The sequence below is a fragment of the Heterocephalus glaber genome, unplaced genomic scaffold (genome assembly GCF_053883595.1).
Source record: "Heterocephalus glaber isolate CG9 unplaced genomic scaffold, H.glaber_assembly_v1.0 deba00001781, whole genome shotgun sequence".
Taxonomy (NCBI): domain Eukaryota; kingdom Metazoa; phylum Chordata; class Mammalia; order Rodentia; family Bathyergidae; genus Heterocephalus; species Heterocephalus glaber.
Genome location: NW_028258467.1, coordinates 259,158 through 275,822, shown reverse-complemented (window position 1 = coordinate 275,822; position 16,665 = coordinate 259,158). Strand labels below are relative to the sequence as shown.

Here is a 16,665-nt window from a genome sequence, read left to right as displayed (position 1 = left end):
GTACTGAGGATTGAACTCGGGTCCTTGCGCTTGCAAGGCAGGCAGCACAACCACTGAGCTAAATCCCCAGCCCCAAAACATAGATTTAATGCAATCCCAATCAAAACATACCTCACAGAATTAGCAAAAACAATCCTAAAATTCATTTGGAACCAGAAGAGACCTAGAATAGCAAAAGCAATTCTGGGCAACAAAGGCATGGCAGGGAGCATCGTAATTCCCAACTTGAAATTATACTACAAAGCTACTGTGATAAAAACAACATGGTATAGGGCTGGGGATTTAGCTCAGTGGCACCGCACCTGCCTTGCAAGCACAAGGTTTTGATTTTGATCCCCAGTACCAACCCCCCCTCAAAAAAAACCCCCAAAAAACAAAATGAAAAAAAACAGCATGGTACTGGCAAAAAAGACTCAAGGATCAATGGAACAGATTAGAAGATGCAGAAACAACTCCAGACAAACACAGCTACCTAACTTTGACAATGGAGCCAAACACCTTCACTGGAAGAAAGATAGCCTCTTTAATAAATAGTGCTGGAAAAACTGGCTTTCCATATGCCAAAGATCAAAATTAGACCCATATCATTCACCATGCACTAAACTCAAATCAAAATGGATCAAAGATTTAAATATTAAAACAGAGACACTAGGGCCGGGGATTTAGTTCAGTGGTTCTGGCACCTGTCTTACAAGGGCAAGGTCCCTGGGGCTGGGGATTTAGCTCAGTGGTTCCACAGCCCGCCTAGAAAGCATAAGGTTCCAAGTTCGATCCCCGGTACCAAAAAAAAAAAAAACCAAAACACTAAATCTGCTGGGAGATATTATAGGCAGAACTCTTGAAGACACTGGTGTAGGCAAAGACTTCATGAACCAAACCCAGATCATACAGGAAGTATCACAAAGAATCAACAAGTGGGACCTCATCTTATCAAAAAGCTTTTGCACAGCAAAAGAAACCACCAATAGAGTGAAGAGACAACACACAGTGTGGGAAAAATTTTTTGCCAGCCCTTCCCTCAGACAAAGGACTATTATTTAGAATATATAAAGAACTCAAAAAAAAATCAGACTCCCCAAATTTAAAGACGCAATCCAAAATGGCATCTGAAATGAATAGACACTTTTCAGATGAAGAAGTAGAAACAGCAAATAAATATACAAAAAAATGTTCAACATCACTGGTCATTCGAGAGATGCAAATTAACTCTGAGATTCCATCTCACTCCTGAAAGAATGGCTATTATCAAGACAACCAATAACAAATGTTGGAAGGGCTGTGAGGAAAAAGGAACACTTCTCCACTGTTGATGGGAGTGTAGACTGCTGCATCCACTGTGGAAATCAGTGTGGAGATTTTTTTTTTTTTCTTTTTTTGAGACAGGGTCTCACTATGTAGTCCATGCTGGTCTGGAACTCAGTGATCCTGCCTCAGCCTCTCAAGTGCTGGGATTACAAGTATGCACCACCACTAGCTCAGTGTGGAGATTTCTCAAAAAACTACAAGTAGATCTGCCGCCTGCCCTGCAAGCGCAAGGACCCAAGTTCAAGCCCCGGTACCAAAAAACAAAAACAAAACTAAAATTAGGGCCGGGGATTTAGCTCAGTGGTGCTGGCGCCTGCCTTGTAACACAAGGTCCTGGGTTCAATCCCTGGTACCAAAAAAAAACCCCCACTAAACTAGAGGTTTCATTTGACCTAGCTATTCCTCTTCTTGGTATCTTCTCAAAAGAATTAAAAGCATGCTACCACAGCGATATATATACATCCATGTTTATAATGGCACAGTTTGTAATAGCTAAATCTTGGAAACACCCCAAACACCCCATATGCCCATTAACTGACAAATGGATAAAGATGTGTTACACACACACACACAAAATGGAGTACTACTCTACCATAAAGAAGGATGAGCTTCAGACATTTATAGCTAAATGGATGGACCTTGAGACCATACTCTTAAGTGAGATAAATCAGACACATGTTCTGAGACCCTGTCTCAAAAAATAAATAAATAAATAAAACCCCACCAAAACCAAACCAAAAAAAGATTCAGTGCAGCCCAGTGTGGTGACATATGCCTGTTATCCCAGCTGCTCCAGAGGCTGAGATAGAAGGATTTCAAGTATGAGTCCAGCCTGGGCAACTTTGCAAGACTCTGACTCTGAAATTTAAAAATGAAAGGACTGGAGATGTAGCTCGGTGGTCCCTGGGTTCAATCCCCAGAAAAACAACAAGAAGTATAACAAAGTAAATCTAGTCAGGATCCAATTGAACCAGCATTGTGATCTTCCTGGGAAAATGAAAAAATCAGCAACATGCCTGAGAGAGAGGACACAGACCTGAGGACAAATAATTAAAGCTAAATGTGAGCGGTAGGGTCCAAAACCCCGCCTCTCTCCTCCCACAGGATCTTGGTACAAAGTTCAGGCTTGAACTCACTGTAGTCCTGGTGACTTTGAATTCTCAGTGATCCTCCTGCCTCACCCTCCCAAGTGCTGGGATTATAGTCATGCACCACCATGACTACCAACAAGAAATAGGATTTCAACAGGTGAAGATAACAGCCCAAGCAAAAGTATAAATAGGTGAGGATGGCTACCAAAATAGTGGGCAGCCTAGCAGAGGTGCACTGCAGGAAGAAAAGGAGATAAAAACAAAGTTGTATTTGGTATCTTAGAAGACACATGTATGGATAATCTGGATTTGTGGATAGTGGGAAGCTACTGCTTACTCCTTTTTCTTCCTCTAGAAGGTGGATCAAGCCATTGATTCACTTTCTGAAACAGCAGTATTAAAATACCTGTCCCTTCAATTTAAGCACATGTCTCGCACATAGCATGGCTTAATAAAACCCTGAAATTAATTACATAATTCACTTTCACAAATTAGAGTAATTGAGTTAAACATATTACCAAACTCATTACAGTGGCTTCTAATTTTCTCCAACCTGGAATTACACTGTGCTCAAAGTTGACGGCACCTACCAGTAGCTGTTAAGACCTCCAAGTCTCACCAATCAGATTCTTAGTGTTCTAATATTTGATTATTTGATTTACAATCACTTCTTCCCCCCCTTTAAAGTCCATTTAACTCAGCAGTTAATCTTATAGTCACTGTACTGTCATAGCTTTATTTCTTCTCTATCTCAAGTGCACAGAAGCAACTCTTATCCAGTAGGTGTCCTTAATTATGGTAGGTTTTAAAAAAAATTTCTTTTTGTGGTGCTGGGGACAGAACCCAGGGCTTTATGCATGCTAGCTAGGCAAGTATTCTACCACAGTTACACGCCCCGCCCTCTTTAATGTTTAAAGTTCAGAGTAAAACTTCATTAGCAAATTATAAAAGTAAAAAATATCTGACCTTGAAAAGTCTACATCAATGCTTATTAACTAGATATTTTAAGAAAGAAACTGGGCAGCAAAATATCTTTTATTTAAATTCTAGAATGGGGATGTATCTCATTGGTAGAACCACTGCCTAGCATTTGCCAGGCCTTTCAAAAACAAATAATTTTGTTTCCTCACCACCTCAAAAACAAGTAATTTTTTAAAATTCCAGGCTCTCTTTCAGCTCATATTTGGTATAATTTAAATAAAAGAATTTTGCGAGAAAATACTCATTAAGGCAAAGCAAATAAAATAATTCATTTTATTTGGGAAAGAATGTTTCATGATCAGTGTCACTTTGGATTCTTAATTTTAAAACAAAGCCATAAGACTTAATACAGAAAGTATAACTGAAAACGAACTAGTATAAAATTATGGTTAAGTGCCATCGTGCCTTGGTAATTAACCAAATTTGTCTCTACCATATTAGTGGGGGAGTTTACAAATTTTCCTAAAAATGTCCTAGTTGAAGCCAATAGATATTTTTCTTTGTAATAAATGTATAAAGAGGTGAGAGGTGTCTGAGTGCTTCAAACTTGGCATCAGAAAATTAATACTGTAAACAGTTCTGATATTTCAGTTAAAGATTTTTGTTTCTAAACACTACAGCATTCTCTCATTTGGGAACTGTTCCCAAAGTTGCAGTCCAAGTAGTTCTTAACCTGCAGTTGAGAGATCTGCAGAAGAATCATGAACCTCAAATGACGTGCAAAACTCCTGTGTACGCGAATTTTCGGGGGTGGTGGGAGGAGACATGCCATGGAATTCTTGAGAACCTCAAGCAAGCCTAGTACTGTGGCCCGCTAAACTGACAAAAGAAAGAGAGAGGGAAAAAAAGCGTGCATCTCAACTATGCAACCACCGTTAAACAGGCTTAAACAGGATTCTCTCATCCACTGACCCAGATCCTGGCATTAACCATCCCTTTGGAATGCCTTCTGTTTTAGATCTAAATGGTTCATCCCATACTCCCACCCCCAGTCTTCCAGTGACCCCATCCATTCTCGACCCTCCTCCGCGATCGTGCGGGTTGCGCGCGTACCTGGGCGCTGGCTCGATTAGGGTGGTGGTGTCCAGGTAGTGTATCTTGTAGAACTCCAGCAAGGCCGGCAAATGGTCAAATTCCTGGTCCCCGATCTTAAAGCGGCGGTTGGGCAGGGAGTTAATGATGTAGTGGGAGACTCGAGAGTTCTCAGACACCGACAGCACATAGTCCCCGGGGCAGGTGGAGGAGTCGCGAACCAGGAACATGCCATGGCGCTGGCCTTGGAGCCGGGTCTGCGCCTCCTGGCGAGACACCGGCCCCATGTACCAGGCAGAGCGGTCCGAGGAGTCGAACCTGGCGGAGGACATGGTACTGGGTCCGGGAGGCGGCTGCTCTCGCCGGTTCTGGAAGCCTTGGCGGGGCAGACTGCTCTGGGGCTGTGAAAGGGCCTCTAGGCACACCTCGAGGCGCGCTTAGCGAGACGGACCAACACCTTCCTCTCGGCTCCAGGTCCGCAGCATCCTCCGCCGCCGCCCGCCTGCTCCGGGATTGCCTCACTGAGACACCTGGTCAGGGAAATGCGGGGCAGAGCCCAAGAGTCTTAGCGGTAGAAGCCGAGCCGCCGCGGAGGCCGCCCCGGGGACTTTAGGCTGCCCTGCGTACCAGGGTGGCTCCAGTGAATCCCAGCCCGGAAAGTACTGACTCCGCAACCTCACGGATCTGCACCGATCCCTGCTGTCACTCGAAGCTCCGGCCTCCAAGGAGCGTTGCGCCTCTGGGGCGGTTATGCTCAGCCGGTTCCCAATAGCCACAGCAACAAAATGGCGGACGCGGGACAAGCAGCCGGCCACCTCCCCCAGCGCTCAGCGCTTTCCATCTGCGCACGCGCGGGGACCGGGCTCCCAGAGGCCGCCGGGGTCCTCCCCGTGACGTTAGTTCGCGCAGCCAATCAGGAGTGCGATCGCGACGATCTGGGCGTGCACCTCTCGCGCCTGCTCCCGCGTTCCGAGAGGAGGCTAAAGAGGCGGTGGCGTAGGGCACTCCCTGCCTGGGCCACAGTGCGCCACTCGGGGCGCTGCGGCCCCCGGGTCTCAGTGCTGGCAGGAAAACAGCTGGGGCCAAGAGGGAGCGTCATTTCGAAAACCTGCTTCTGGGAACAAAGCGTAAAGTGCAAGCTGGGAGGCGTGGCACTGAGGTGACCTGGCTGGCCGAGGGGGACTGAAGGGCGGACACACTGGGCCGAAGTGGCTCTGGAAGGGGATGACCTTGGGGGCTGAGGTGACCACCAAAGGACCGTTGGATGGTTAGGTGACCCGAGGGGCAGGTGAAGATTGGGTTGACTAGAGTGAAAGGTATAGGAAGCCTGCAGCCTGGGATAATCTGGTCAATTTGGGTGCTGAGTTGCTGCTATAAAATGCAAACGCTTCTCGCCTCGGGCGGGCGTGGCGTTTCGCCGCTCAGGATTCTGCCTGCTTCCCAGTTAATTTCCTCCATTCCACCTTGCTTATTCAGCTAGGCCGAGCCCTCGCATATTTTCTCCTTCCTGCCCACACTTGAGTATGACATTTTTTTTTTTTTTTTTTTTGGCGGTACCGAGGATCCTACTCGCAGGCGCGGCGCCACTGAGCTAAATCCTTGGCCCTTGAATGTGAATTATTAAGAAAGTGGGTGTTTTGTATGTCTTGTTCACCTTTGTCTTATCTGTCTTGTCCAATGTATGCCTCTGAGTGGAAGCTCAAATATTTGTTGAATGAATGGGCTACTGTGAAAAATCAAGCCACTGGCACCTGATTATTGGTAATAGCAAGAAAGCATAACCCAGGAGGGATAAAGGCGAGAAAAACGAATCATACTTAGATCCCTCTGTCCATAGAATTTCATTTTGGCCTTTTGTATCCCCCAGGTTCAACAAATCCTAGGTGGAATGGTGATAGGTAATGTCTATGCTAGGGCAGGCTAAAGGGGAAGTGTGAACTCAGCATAACCATGTTTTCACTTTCCCTGGAGATTCTTTCATGTATTAGTTTCAGGTGCAATTTGAATCGCACAGAATTTGAAACACACTGCCTGAGTTCAAATCCTGACTCGACTGTCTGGGTGACCTGGGGGGTTAATACCAGCACTTACCTCCGAAGTAGAAATAAATGTATTAAACAAGCTAATATATGTAAAGTGTTTGGTATAGTGCCTGGCACGTGCTAAGCAGTGTTATAAGAGTTTTTCATTATTATTCACTCACTCTCAACCTGAGCCTTTTAACTCCATAGTCTAAAAGTGTGAGTAGATCTCTGTGAGTGGGTGAGGGTGGGGAGAAAATATTCTACTTCATTTTATAGCTTCTTTTCACTGGTAGATTTAGCATTTCACCATAACCCATTCCTTGCCCAGCCTTCTTGATCTGGCTTCTATCCTTGCTTTGACTAGGACTAAAATTTTGAAGATTGTTAGTGATCTTCATGGAAATTATCCTTCTCTTTGATGTACCTGGCATATATGTTTAGAAGATCTCAGGCTGGGGATTTAGCTCAGTGGTTTTGCTGCCTGCTGCGCAAGAGCGAGGACCCGAGTTTGATCCCTGGTACCAAAAAAAAAAAAAAAAAAGAAAGAAAATCTCTTTTCTGGGACACCCCCACACACATTGTTTTAGCTCCTATAACACGAATGTAGTTTTCTTTTACCTTTCCAAATATACCTTCTCATTCTCTGTAGCACTTTTGTCTCTAGGCTAGTAATCATGAACACCTTAAGGGTTACCTCTAGTGACTCAGAGATGTATATTCTAAAAGGAGAAGGAAAACTGACCATAGCCTGTGATTATTAGGCAAACTGTAGTCACAGCCTAAATCAATTTTTTCCACACAATCACTTCTCACAATCTATTTTAATTGCCTAATAGTACCCCTCCTTACCTAATCTGAGCATTTTGGGGACAGACTGCAGTGAGTTTTTTTTTTGTATTCCTACTACCTGCCACAGTACCCAGCATATAATACATACTTAATAAATGGGTTTTGAATGTAGATGACTAAAATGGGAAGAAGCCTGATAAAAATAAAAATTTAGGCCGGGGATTTAGCTCAGTGGTTTCGCCGCCTGCTGCACAAGCGCAAGGACCTGAGTTCGATCCCCGGTACCAAAAAAAAAAAAAAAAAAAGATCAGTGGAAAAATAAAAATTTAGGAAAGATAAGTCAAGGCAGTAAGGTGACTATAATTTTAGTTAACATGTATATATAGTTTTTAGTTAACATGTATATTTTTTAAAAATAGCCAGACATGGTGGCTTATGCCTATAATTGCACTACTTGGGAGGCTGAGGCAGGAGGATTGCTAAGAGTTAGAGGCCAGTCTGGGCCACAAAGTTCAAAGCTAGTCTGAACTGTACAGTAAGACTTTGTCTCAAAAACTAAAATATAGTGTCAGGGATGTAGCTCAGTGGTGCCTGCAACTGCCTGGCCAAGTGCAAGATCCTGAGTTCGATTCTTGGTACAAAAAATATATAAATAAAATATATTTGGAACTAAAGTTTATTAGCTCCATAGTTCCCTTTCTGTTTAATCTTCCATTTGGATTACATTTTACATTTCAACTTCCCTTTTTCTGTCAGTAGCATCACTGTTTTCCTGATTTGTAAGCTCAAAAGTTCAGTCATCTTTCACTTAACTGAAGAACTCAATAGTAATACCCAATTTATATGGTGCTTTTCAACTCACAAAACTTTATAGAATCCATTGTTTTATTTAACCAAAGTCCCATGAAGTACCACTTTTACAGGTAATCCTCAGACATTTTTAAGTGGTTTCAGGTTATATAATGTGCAAGAGGCAATTCTGGAAATCTTTCAAACTAGGTCTTTTGATTTAAGGTCAAAGTCCCATATTTCACTTGGCAACTGCCTATGATTTAGACCATTTTCTGTTTTGCAGATAGGGAAACAGGTCTTTCAATGCAACTTTTTTAGCTGGGCATGGTGGCACATGTCTACTTTCTCAGTACTCTGGGAGGCTGAGGCAGGATGATCAAAAGTTCAAGCCCACTATAGGCAATTTAGTGACTTAGGGAGACACTGTCTCAAAAAAAAATTTTTTTTTTGGTACTTGGGATTGAACTCGGGACCTTGCACTTGTGAGGCAGTCAGCAGAACCACTGAGCTAAATTCCCGGCCCCTTTCTCAAAAATTTTTAAAAAACCTTTTTTAGTTGTTGTTTTTTGTTTTTTGTTTTGAGACAGGGTCTTGCTTTATAATGTAGGCTGTCCTTGAACTCACTATGTAGCCCAGGCTGGCCTCAAACTCAAACTCCTGGTGATCCTCCTGCACACACCTGTAATCCCAGCACTGAGGAGGCTGAGGCATGAGGATCACAGTGAGTTCGAGGCCAGACTGGGCTGTATAGTGAGTTGAAGGCCAGCTTGCACTACAAAGCAAGACCTTGTCTCAAAAAAAAGAGAGAAAGGCCGGGGATTTAGCTCAGCGATTCCGGCACCTGCCTCGAAAGCACAAGGTCCTGAGTTCGATCCCCGGTACCAAAAACAAAAACAAAAAAAGAGAAAAATAGTTGGCCATGGTGGCACATACCTATAATTTCAGCATTCCGTGAGGCTGACACAGGAGAGTCACAAATTTGAGCCCAGTCTGGGCAGATTAGCAATTTAAATGCAATCCTGTCTCAAAAAGGACTGGGAATGTATTTTAGTGTGAAGGGCCTGGGTTCAATCCACATTACAGTAAATAAATGGGCTGGGGATGTAGCTCAGTGTAAGGCAGACCCTAGGTACAATAATCAGTACTGCCAAAAAAAAAAAAAAGCTGAGGTCCTTCAAAGTAACTTTTTTAGCTGGGCATATTGGCACATGTCTACATTCCTAGTACAAAGAAAGTAACTTTGAGGGGGTGCTAAAGATTGAACCCAGGACCTTGCACAGGCTAAGCATACTCTTTACCACTGACATATCCCTTAGGTTCCTTTCTGTGTTACTTACTTTTCTCTCGTTGCTGAGACAAAATACCTGACACCTAAAATTGAGAGAGAAAGGTTTATTTAGCTCATGGTTTGTAGAGGTTTCAGTCCATAATTGGCTGGCTCCAAGGCAGGGTGGCACATGGCAGAGGGGCAGCAGTTCATGGCAGACCAAAGGTAGCAAAGCAACAAGGGAACCTTAGCAGCATCTTTCTACCCTTTTTATCCAGACTACTGAGGTTATGGTGGTGCCAAACCAGTCAGTGTAGTGGTTTAGTAATCACATGCCCTTAATTCCAGCATCACACACTCTAGATTCAGCCACCTCTGAAAAAGCTGCCTATGACTGGCTTTTTTTTTTTTTTTTTTTTGGTACTGGTGATCGAACCTGGGTCCTTGTGCTTTCGAGGCAGGCGGCAGAACCACTGAGCTAAATCACCAGCCCAAGCTGCCTATGACTGGATGAAGCTTTGGGGGAACATCTAGACTCAAACCATAACAGTTCCTTTCAAAGTAAAATTTAGTCACAGAAGGGAGTATTAGTCTTGCGGGGGGGGGGTGTTGGGGGGAGTGTTAGTCTTGAAATAGAATGGCTGGATTTGTCTCACAGTTGACATAGATTTCAGATGATACCAGCATTCTACTGCCAAAATGCCTATTTCCCTCTTTAAAATTTCTTTAAGATTTCTTACAGATAGACTAAAGTACCTTTCTGGAATAGTCCTGAGGGAAATAGGATGTAGGGTAAAACAAGAATGGTCATATGGCCAGGTGGTGGTACATGCCTATAATCCCAGCACTCTGGAGGCTAAGGCAGGAGGACTGCCTCAGTTCCAGGCCAGTCTGAACTGGAAATCTAGACCCTGCCTCAAACCCATGCCCTCAAAAAAAAAAAAAAAAGGTCATGTGTTGTTGATATTGTTAAAGCTGGGTTACGTGTGTGTGTGTGTGTGTGTGTGTGTGTGTGTGTGTGTGTTCTATTTTTATGTTTGGAATTTTTTATAGTAAAAATTTAAAAAATACTTTCCTACTTGTTATGTTGGTATGTGCTTTTTTAAAAAGCTTTTAAAAATTTTTATTAGTACATATTTGGAGTACATGTAGTTTACAATCATCTTGGGAGTGGGTATATGTACATACTAAAGCTAGTTTTTTTTTAATCCTTTTTCCTTTCCCTCTCCCTGATACATACTATTAATCACAATACTCTGGGAGGCTGAGGGAGGAAGATTACAAGTTCAAGCCCAACCAGGACAAAGGCCCTGGGTTTAATCTCCAATACTATTTTTTTAAAAACCCTTTATGATTATTTAGCACACACAAGACAAACTTTAGAAGAAAACTTTTCTCCAAAAAAATAAACCTAAATACTAAGAGACAACAAAATGGAAACGAGTGAAGACACAGCATGGAAGATCCTATCATACCTTGCTTATTCCCGGGTTTTCCAGGTGATATTATACTTAGGTTCCTGTTTTCTAAGATAATAATAGTCTAGACTCAAAGAACCAAAAAGACTTTTTGAGCAACTTGTCTGGGTTCTTTACTTTCAAGCCCTGATGCTGCCTCTGGAGAGGCTACAACTTTGGAACCTATTACTGACTTTTTCTTCTCTCTACCTGGGCAGGCTCAATCCTTTGGGCAACAGTTAAGGCCTGGCAGTCTTCTCAGTTTGCTTTCTTACTTAAGGCACAGAATAAACCGGCTCTTCCTTCTGCCCTTGATTCCTTTTCAGGAGTGATGCTAAGAATAGAAGAAGCATGGCAATGTAGATATGGAATTACATGATATATTTATTTCAGTGAATTGATAAGATCAGCAGTCTTCATATGCTCTACAGAAAGATTTAGTTGACCTGTTCCATTTCTATTGTGTTTACTAACTTGATTTCATGATTTCTTTGTGTTTCTATGTAATAAATTTTCTCTGTCATCTGTTCTCAGTCATTCTCCCTAAGTTTTGAGTAATTTTTTTTCAATGCTGGGGATTGAACCAGCCTTGCACGATAGGCAAATGAGACACCCCCAGAACTGACACCTTGGTTCACTGATGCTTTTCTTTTTTTCCCCACACTATTACTTTGCTGCTATAATACTTATGAAATAATATTCATATCCCAATTATAATTGTGTGTATGTTGCTAGGGATTGAACTAGGGCCTCATTCATCCTAGGCAAGTACTCTACCACTGTGCTCCCCTCCACCCTCAATTATAATTTTCCATACCAAGCTATCAATTTACCATGAACCTTTTTTTTTTTTTTTGGTACCAGGGATTGAACTTGGGTCCTTGTGCTTGCGCAGCAGGCGGTGAAACCACTGAGCTAAATCCCTGACCCCCAAGCTATCAATTTAATAATCACCACTGAGTTGGGCATAGCTCACTGGTTGACCCCTTCCATAGCATGTGCAAGGCCCTGTGTTCCACATCTCTAGCACCCCTCCACCCCTCAAAGTTCTTTCTTTCTTTCTCTTTATTTTTTTGAGACAGGGTCTCACTATAGTTCAGGCTGGCTTTGAACTCACTATGTAGTCCAGGCTGGCCTCAAACATGTAGTACAGGTGTGTGCCACCACACCCAGCCAAAGTCACTTCTTTCATAGGGTGCTGTCTCTGACTTAGACTTAGTTGCCTTATCCAGGAGTCCTTTTGACCACTGTAAAAAAAAACACTGGCCTTTTGTCCAAATGATTGATTGATTGATTATTTTGTGTGGTACTAGGAATTGAATCCAGGGTTTTCATACTAAACTACATCCCCAGTCCTTTTTATTTTTTGAGACAGGCTCTCACTAAGTCACTGCTGAGTTGCCCAGGGTGGGCTTGAACTTCTGATTCTTCTGCCTCAGTATGCCAGGGTGCTGGGGTTACAGATGTATGCTGCCATGCTTGGCTCATTTTAGTTTATGATCATTAGCTTTTGCCATGTTCTTTCCTTCCTTCCTTTTTTTTTTTTTTTGTACTGGGGATTGAATCCAGGGCCTCATGCATCCCCCCTTCCCCCTTGACATAGCATTTCACTATGTTCCCCAGGCTGGTGGGCTCAAGTGAGCCTCCTGCCTCAGCCTCTTGGTAGCTGGGAGTATGGACATACCACTGTGCATAGCCTCACCATTTTCTAATATAGTTTTAATAGTTTAGTCATCTCTTCAGTGTTTACTTTCTTTTTTGTTTTGTTTTGTTTTTTGAGATAGGATCTCACTATGTAGTTTTGGCTGGCCTAGAACTCACTATGTAGTCCAGGCCGACCACACCTTGCAGTGATCCTCCTGCCTCAGGCTCCCGAGTGCTAGGATTACAGACATATACCACCAGTCCCGGTTCTTTCTTGTCACTTAGCTAATTCTGGTCTGAAAGGCAAATTCTCTTGTTTCCCCTGGATTTCAGAACACTAACACGTCATTATTTTCAAGCACGATGATTCTTCCACTAGTGGTCACTGATTCCTTCTCACACTGAAAGAAGGCAGTTCTATGCCTTCTTTGAACCAGGGCTCAGAAAGTGTTTACTGCCAGCCAGTATATACATTAGGCTTTTTGGGCCAAGAGGAAAATCAAGGATATTATTAAGTGATTTTTTTCTCTTTTTGAGATGAGATCTTGCTGTGTTGCCCATGCTCACCTAGACTGATCTCCTATCTCACTTGGCCCCCCAAGCAGCTGGAATTACAGGAATGCTTCACCAACCACAGTTGGCTAAATCAAGGATATTATGTAGGTATTCATGTAATGAAAAACCTTTCTACAAATTTTTATTGATTAAATTCAAAATATTAGGGCCAAGGATTTAGCTCACTGGTGCCACTGCCTGCCTTGCAAGCACAAGGTCCTGAGTTCGATCCCAGGTACCAAAAATAAATAAATAAATAAATGATAGTGATATATCACTAAATATAATAAAAAGGATTTTGGTTTTTTTTGTTTTTTTTTTTTTGGTACTGGGGATCAAACTCGGGTCCTTGTGTTTGCGCAACAGGCAGCAAAACCACTGAGCTAAATCCCTGGCCCTGTTCTTTCTTTTTTTTTGTAGTGCTGGGTATCGAGCTTACTAAGCTCATACTAACTAAGCAAGCACTCTGTCGCTGAGTATAGCTGTTTTGTAATCCATGTATACCAAAGAGAAGAATGGAATTCTTTTGTTTAACATTCTAATCAGGAATCAAAATTAATGTTCCCACCAGGTGTAGAAGGTGCATGCCTCTAATCCCACCACTCTGAGAGGCTGAGGTAGGAGGATGACAAGTTTGAGCACAGCCTGGGCAACTTAGTGACATAGCAAGACACCATCTCAAAATAAAAAATAAAAAGATCTGGGGATGTAGTTCAGTGCAAAGGCCCTGGGTTCAATCCTCAGAACTGCCAAAAAAAAAAAAAAAAAGAATTTTCATTATTTGTGGAGCTATATTAATGCTGATCTGTAATGGGATTTTACATATTTCATTTTTGAAAATGTCTTTCATCTAGATAGTACTGCCAGTACCAAATAATTTTTTTTGTATATATATATATATATGGTACTAGGGATTGAACCTAGGGTCTTCAGGATGTGAAGCAAGCCCTCTACCACTGAGCTACATTCTGTTTTTTGAGATGAAGTCTCACTAAGTTACCCAGGCTGGATATAGACTTGCAATCCTCCTTCCTGAATCTCTGGAATAGCTGGGATTACAGGCATCCATCATTATACAACATATTCTTCCTTGTTGGAAGGCATTTATAGAATTCTATTAGTTTCTTCTCTTGGTGTTTGTTTTTTAGCATATTGCAAATTAATCACCATCACTTGGAAGTGGTATGGAAGCTACTTAATCACCCAACTAAATGGATTTTTAAATATGGGACTTTCCATTGCACTTGGTATCAAGGTCTAAAAAATGTCTCTGTTACTATAGTTTGAACTGAGAAAATATATCTGCTAAAAATCTAGGAGATCTTGCTCTTAAATATTTTTTTTCCTGCAGTAGTGGGGATTGAACCCCAGGTCTTTGCAGACAGGGTCTCACTAAGTCACTAAATTCTGTAGGCTGGGTTTAACACTGTGATCCTCTTGCCTCAGCCTCTGAGAGTACCTGAATTACAGGTATACACCACCATACCCATCTTTAATTCAACTTTTGACAGCATAAGAGTTTAAAGCAGTTTAACACTACTTGTGATTCAAAACAATGTTATTATTAAAATGGCTTTAGTACAAAGATACATTTTACGTATTGACACTCTCTTGTGCTGTAATTGTGCTGTAATTTGAGGTTCAGTTCATTAAGAAATATCAAGCCCAAGTTGGCTACAGTGGTTTACATCTATAATCTCAGCTACTTGAGAAGCTGAGGCAGAAGGATCACAAGTTGAAGACCAGTCTGGCCAAGTTAGTGAGATCCTGTCTGAAAATGTTTGGGCAAGACATGATGTCCTCTAATCCTAGCACTCAGGAGGCTGAGGCAGGAGGATTGCTACAAGTTCAAGGCCAGCCTGGCCTACATAGCAAAAGACCTTGTCTCAAAAAACAAAAACAAACAAACAAACAAACAAAAAGAGCTATTTGAAATAGGAAAAGGTCCAAAGGTGTAGGGGTGGTGGGAGGGGAAGGGGAAGGGAAGAAGGGAAAGGAAAAATTATGAGAAAAGAAAAAAAAAGGAAACAAAATCTATATAAATACAGAAGGGTGGAGGGGGTGAAGGGCGCACAGGTAATGGGGGAAAAATAAGTACTAAGATACATCATGTTCAGGTACAAGCACCCAATAATAAATGTAAGCGTATTGTATACCTAAAATGTACCAATGAATACATGAAAAAAAAAAAGAGCTGTGGGTATCCCTGGTACTGGGGGAGAAAAAGGTGAGCTAAAAAATAAAAAAATAAAAAATTTAGGCTGGGGATTTAGCTCAGTGGTTCCGGCGCCTGCCTCGGAAGCCCAAGGTCCTGAGTTCAATCCTTGGTACCAAAAAAACCACTCAAAACCATTCTCTGGGCCGGGGATTTAGCTCAGTGGTTTCACTGCCTGCTGCCCAAGCTCAAGGACCCGAGTTCGATCCCTGGTACCAAAAAAAAAAAAAAAAACTTGGGCTGAGGATGTAGCTCAGTAGTAGGATGCCTGCTTATCATTGCAACAGGCTCTAGGTTCAACCTCCTGCCCCAGAAAAAACAAAAAGACAGTTACACTTTACCACTACTAAGCCATAGAATTGCCACAAAGTAGGACAAATCAGGATATTCAGCTTCTATTTCTAACAAAAATTTATAAACCTGATGAAGGTTAAATATGAAAGAAAGCCAGGCACAATGGGGCATTCTTGTAATACCAGCACTCTGGGAAGCTGAGGCAGGAAGATCACAAGTTTGACTCCCACCTGAGTAACTTAGTAATTTATCCAGGCATGGTGGCACACACCTGTAATCCCAGCACTTAGGTGCTAAGGCAAGAGTATTGCTGTGAGTTCCAGGCCAGCCTGGGCTATATATTGAGTTCAAAACTAGTCTGGAATACACAGTGAGACCCTGTCTCAAAACAAAACAGAAACACCAAAAACAACAACAAAAACCTTAGTAACTTAACCTGATGTTGTTTCAAACTAAAAAATAAAAAGAAGGTCTGGGGATGTAGCTCAGTGGTAGAGCACCTATGGTCTTGATCTCCCATTTGTGTGTGTATGTGTGTGTGTGTGCTTTCCTAGCACCATGAATTGAAATGAGGATCTTTGCACTGAGCTATACACCTAGCCCTCTTAAAAGCATTTTTGAGACAGAGTCTCACTAAATTCCCCAATCTGGGCTTGGACTCATGATCTTCCTGCCTCAGCCTTCCAGATTGGTGGCATTACTAGCATGTACCACCACACCTGGATTAAATAAATAAATAAATATATGTGTGTGTGTATGTATGTGTATATATATATGTATGTATATATATCAACACCATTAACATTTCTAGTTCAGAGATCCCAGTGAGAAGCCTTAGTGGACCAGAGTGGCTTGGGGGTGCATGTCCCAGCCAGGGCCCCATCCAGACAACAGCAGCTTGGGCCCACAGGTCCCCAGCCAAAGGCCCACTTAGAAAAGAGCTACATAGGTCCACAGGCAATAGCCAGAGACTCACCCAGATACCATCGGTAAGTGTGTGCAGACTCCAGCCAGAAGCCTACTCAGACACCAGCAACTCGGGTGCATAGCCCCCAGCTAAAAGCCCTCCCAGATAACAGGTACAGTGGAGAGGCCTCAGCCAGAGGCATGCCCAGATACCACCCCAAGTGTGCACAGACCCCAGCCAGAACCCCACTGGGACAACAGGGCAGGTCAGGGATCCAGAAGGCCACCATTCTGAACCCGGGAATTGGCACAG

The 16,665-nt window shown here is 42.6% G+C and overlaps 1 protein-coding gene across 3 annotated transcripts in view; it reads right to left on the bottom strand.

The window, feature by feature from the left end:
• Crkl (CRK like proto-oncogene, adaptor protein) overlaps positions 1-5,260 on the bottom strand; it is a 32,661-nt gene extending 27,401 nt beyond the window's left edge. The window contains exons 1-2 of one of the 3 annotated variants that reach the window (XM_021252234.2): positions 5,037-5,257; positions 4,431-4,939 (exon numbers count right to left, since the gene is read on the bottom strand). In XM_021252234.2, coding sequence (XP_021107893.1) covers positions 4,431-4,741 — 311 coding nt within the window. In that variant the 5' untranslated portion in view covers positions 4,742-4,939; positions 5,037-5,257. Of the gene's footprint in view, positions 1-4,430 lie in introns of all 3 variants that reach the window. The other 2 variants (XM_021252235.2, XM_087202862.1) reach the window with 2 other exon arrangements.
• Between the last annotated feature and the right edge of the window lie 11,405 nt (positions 5,261-16,665).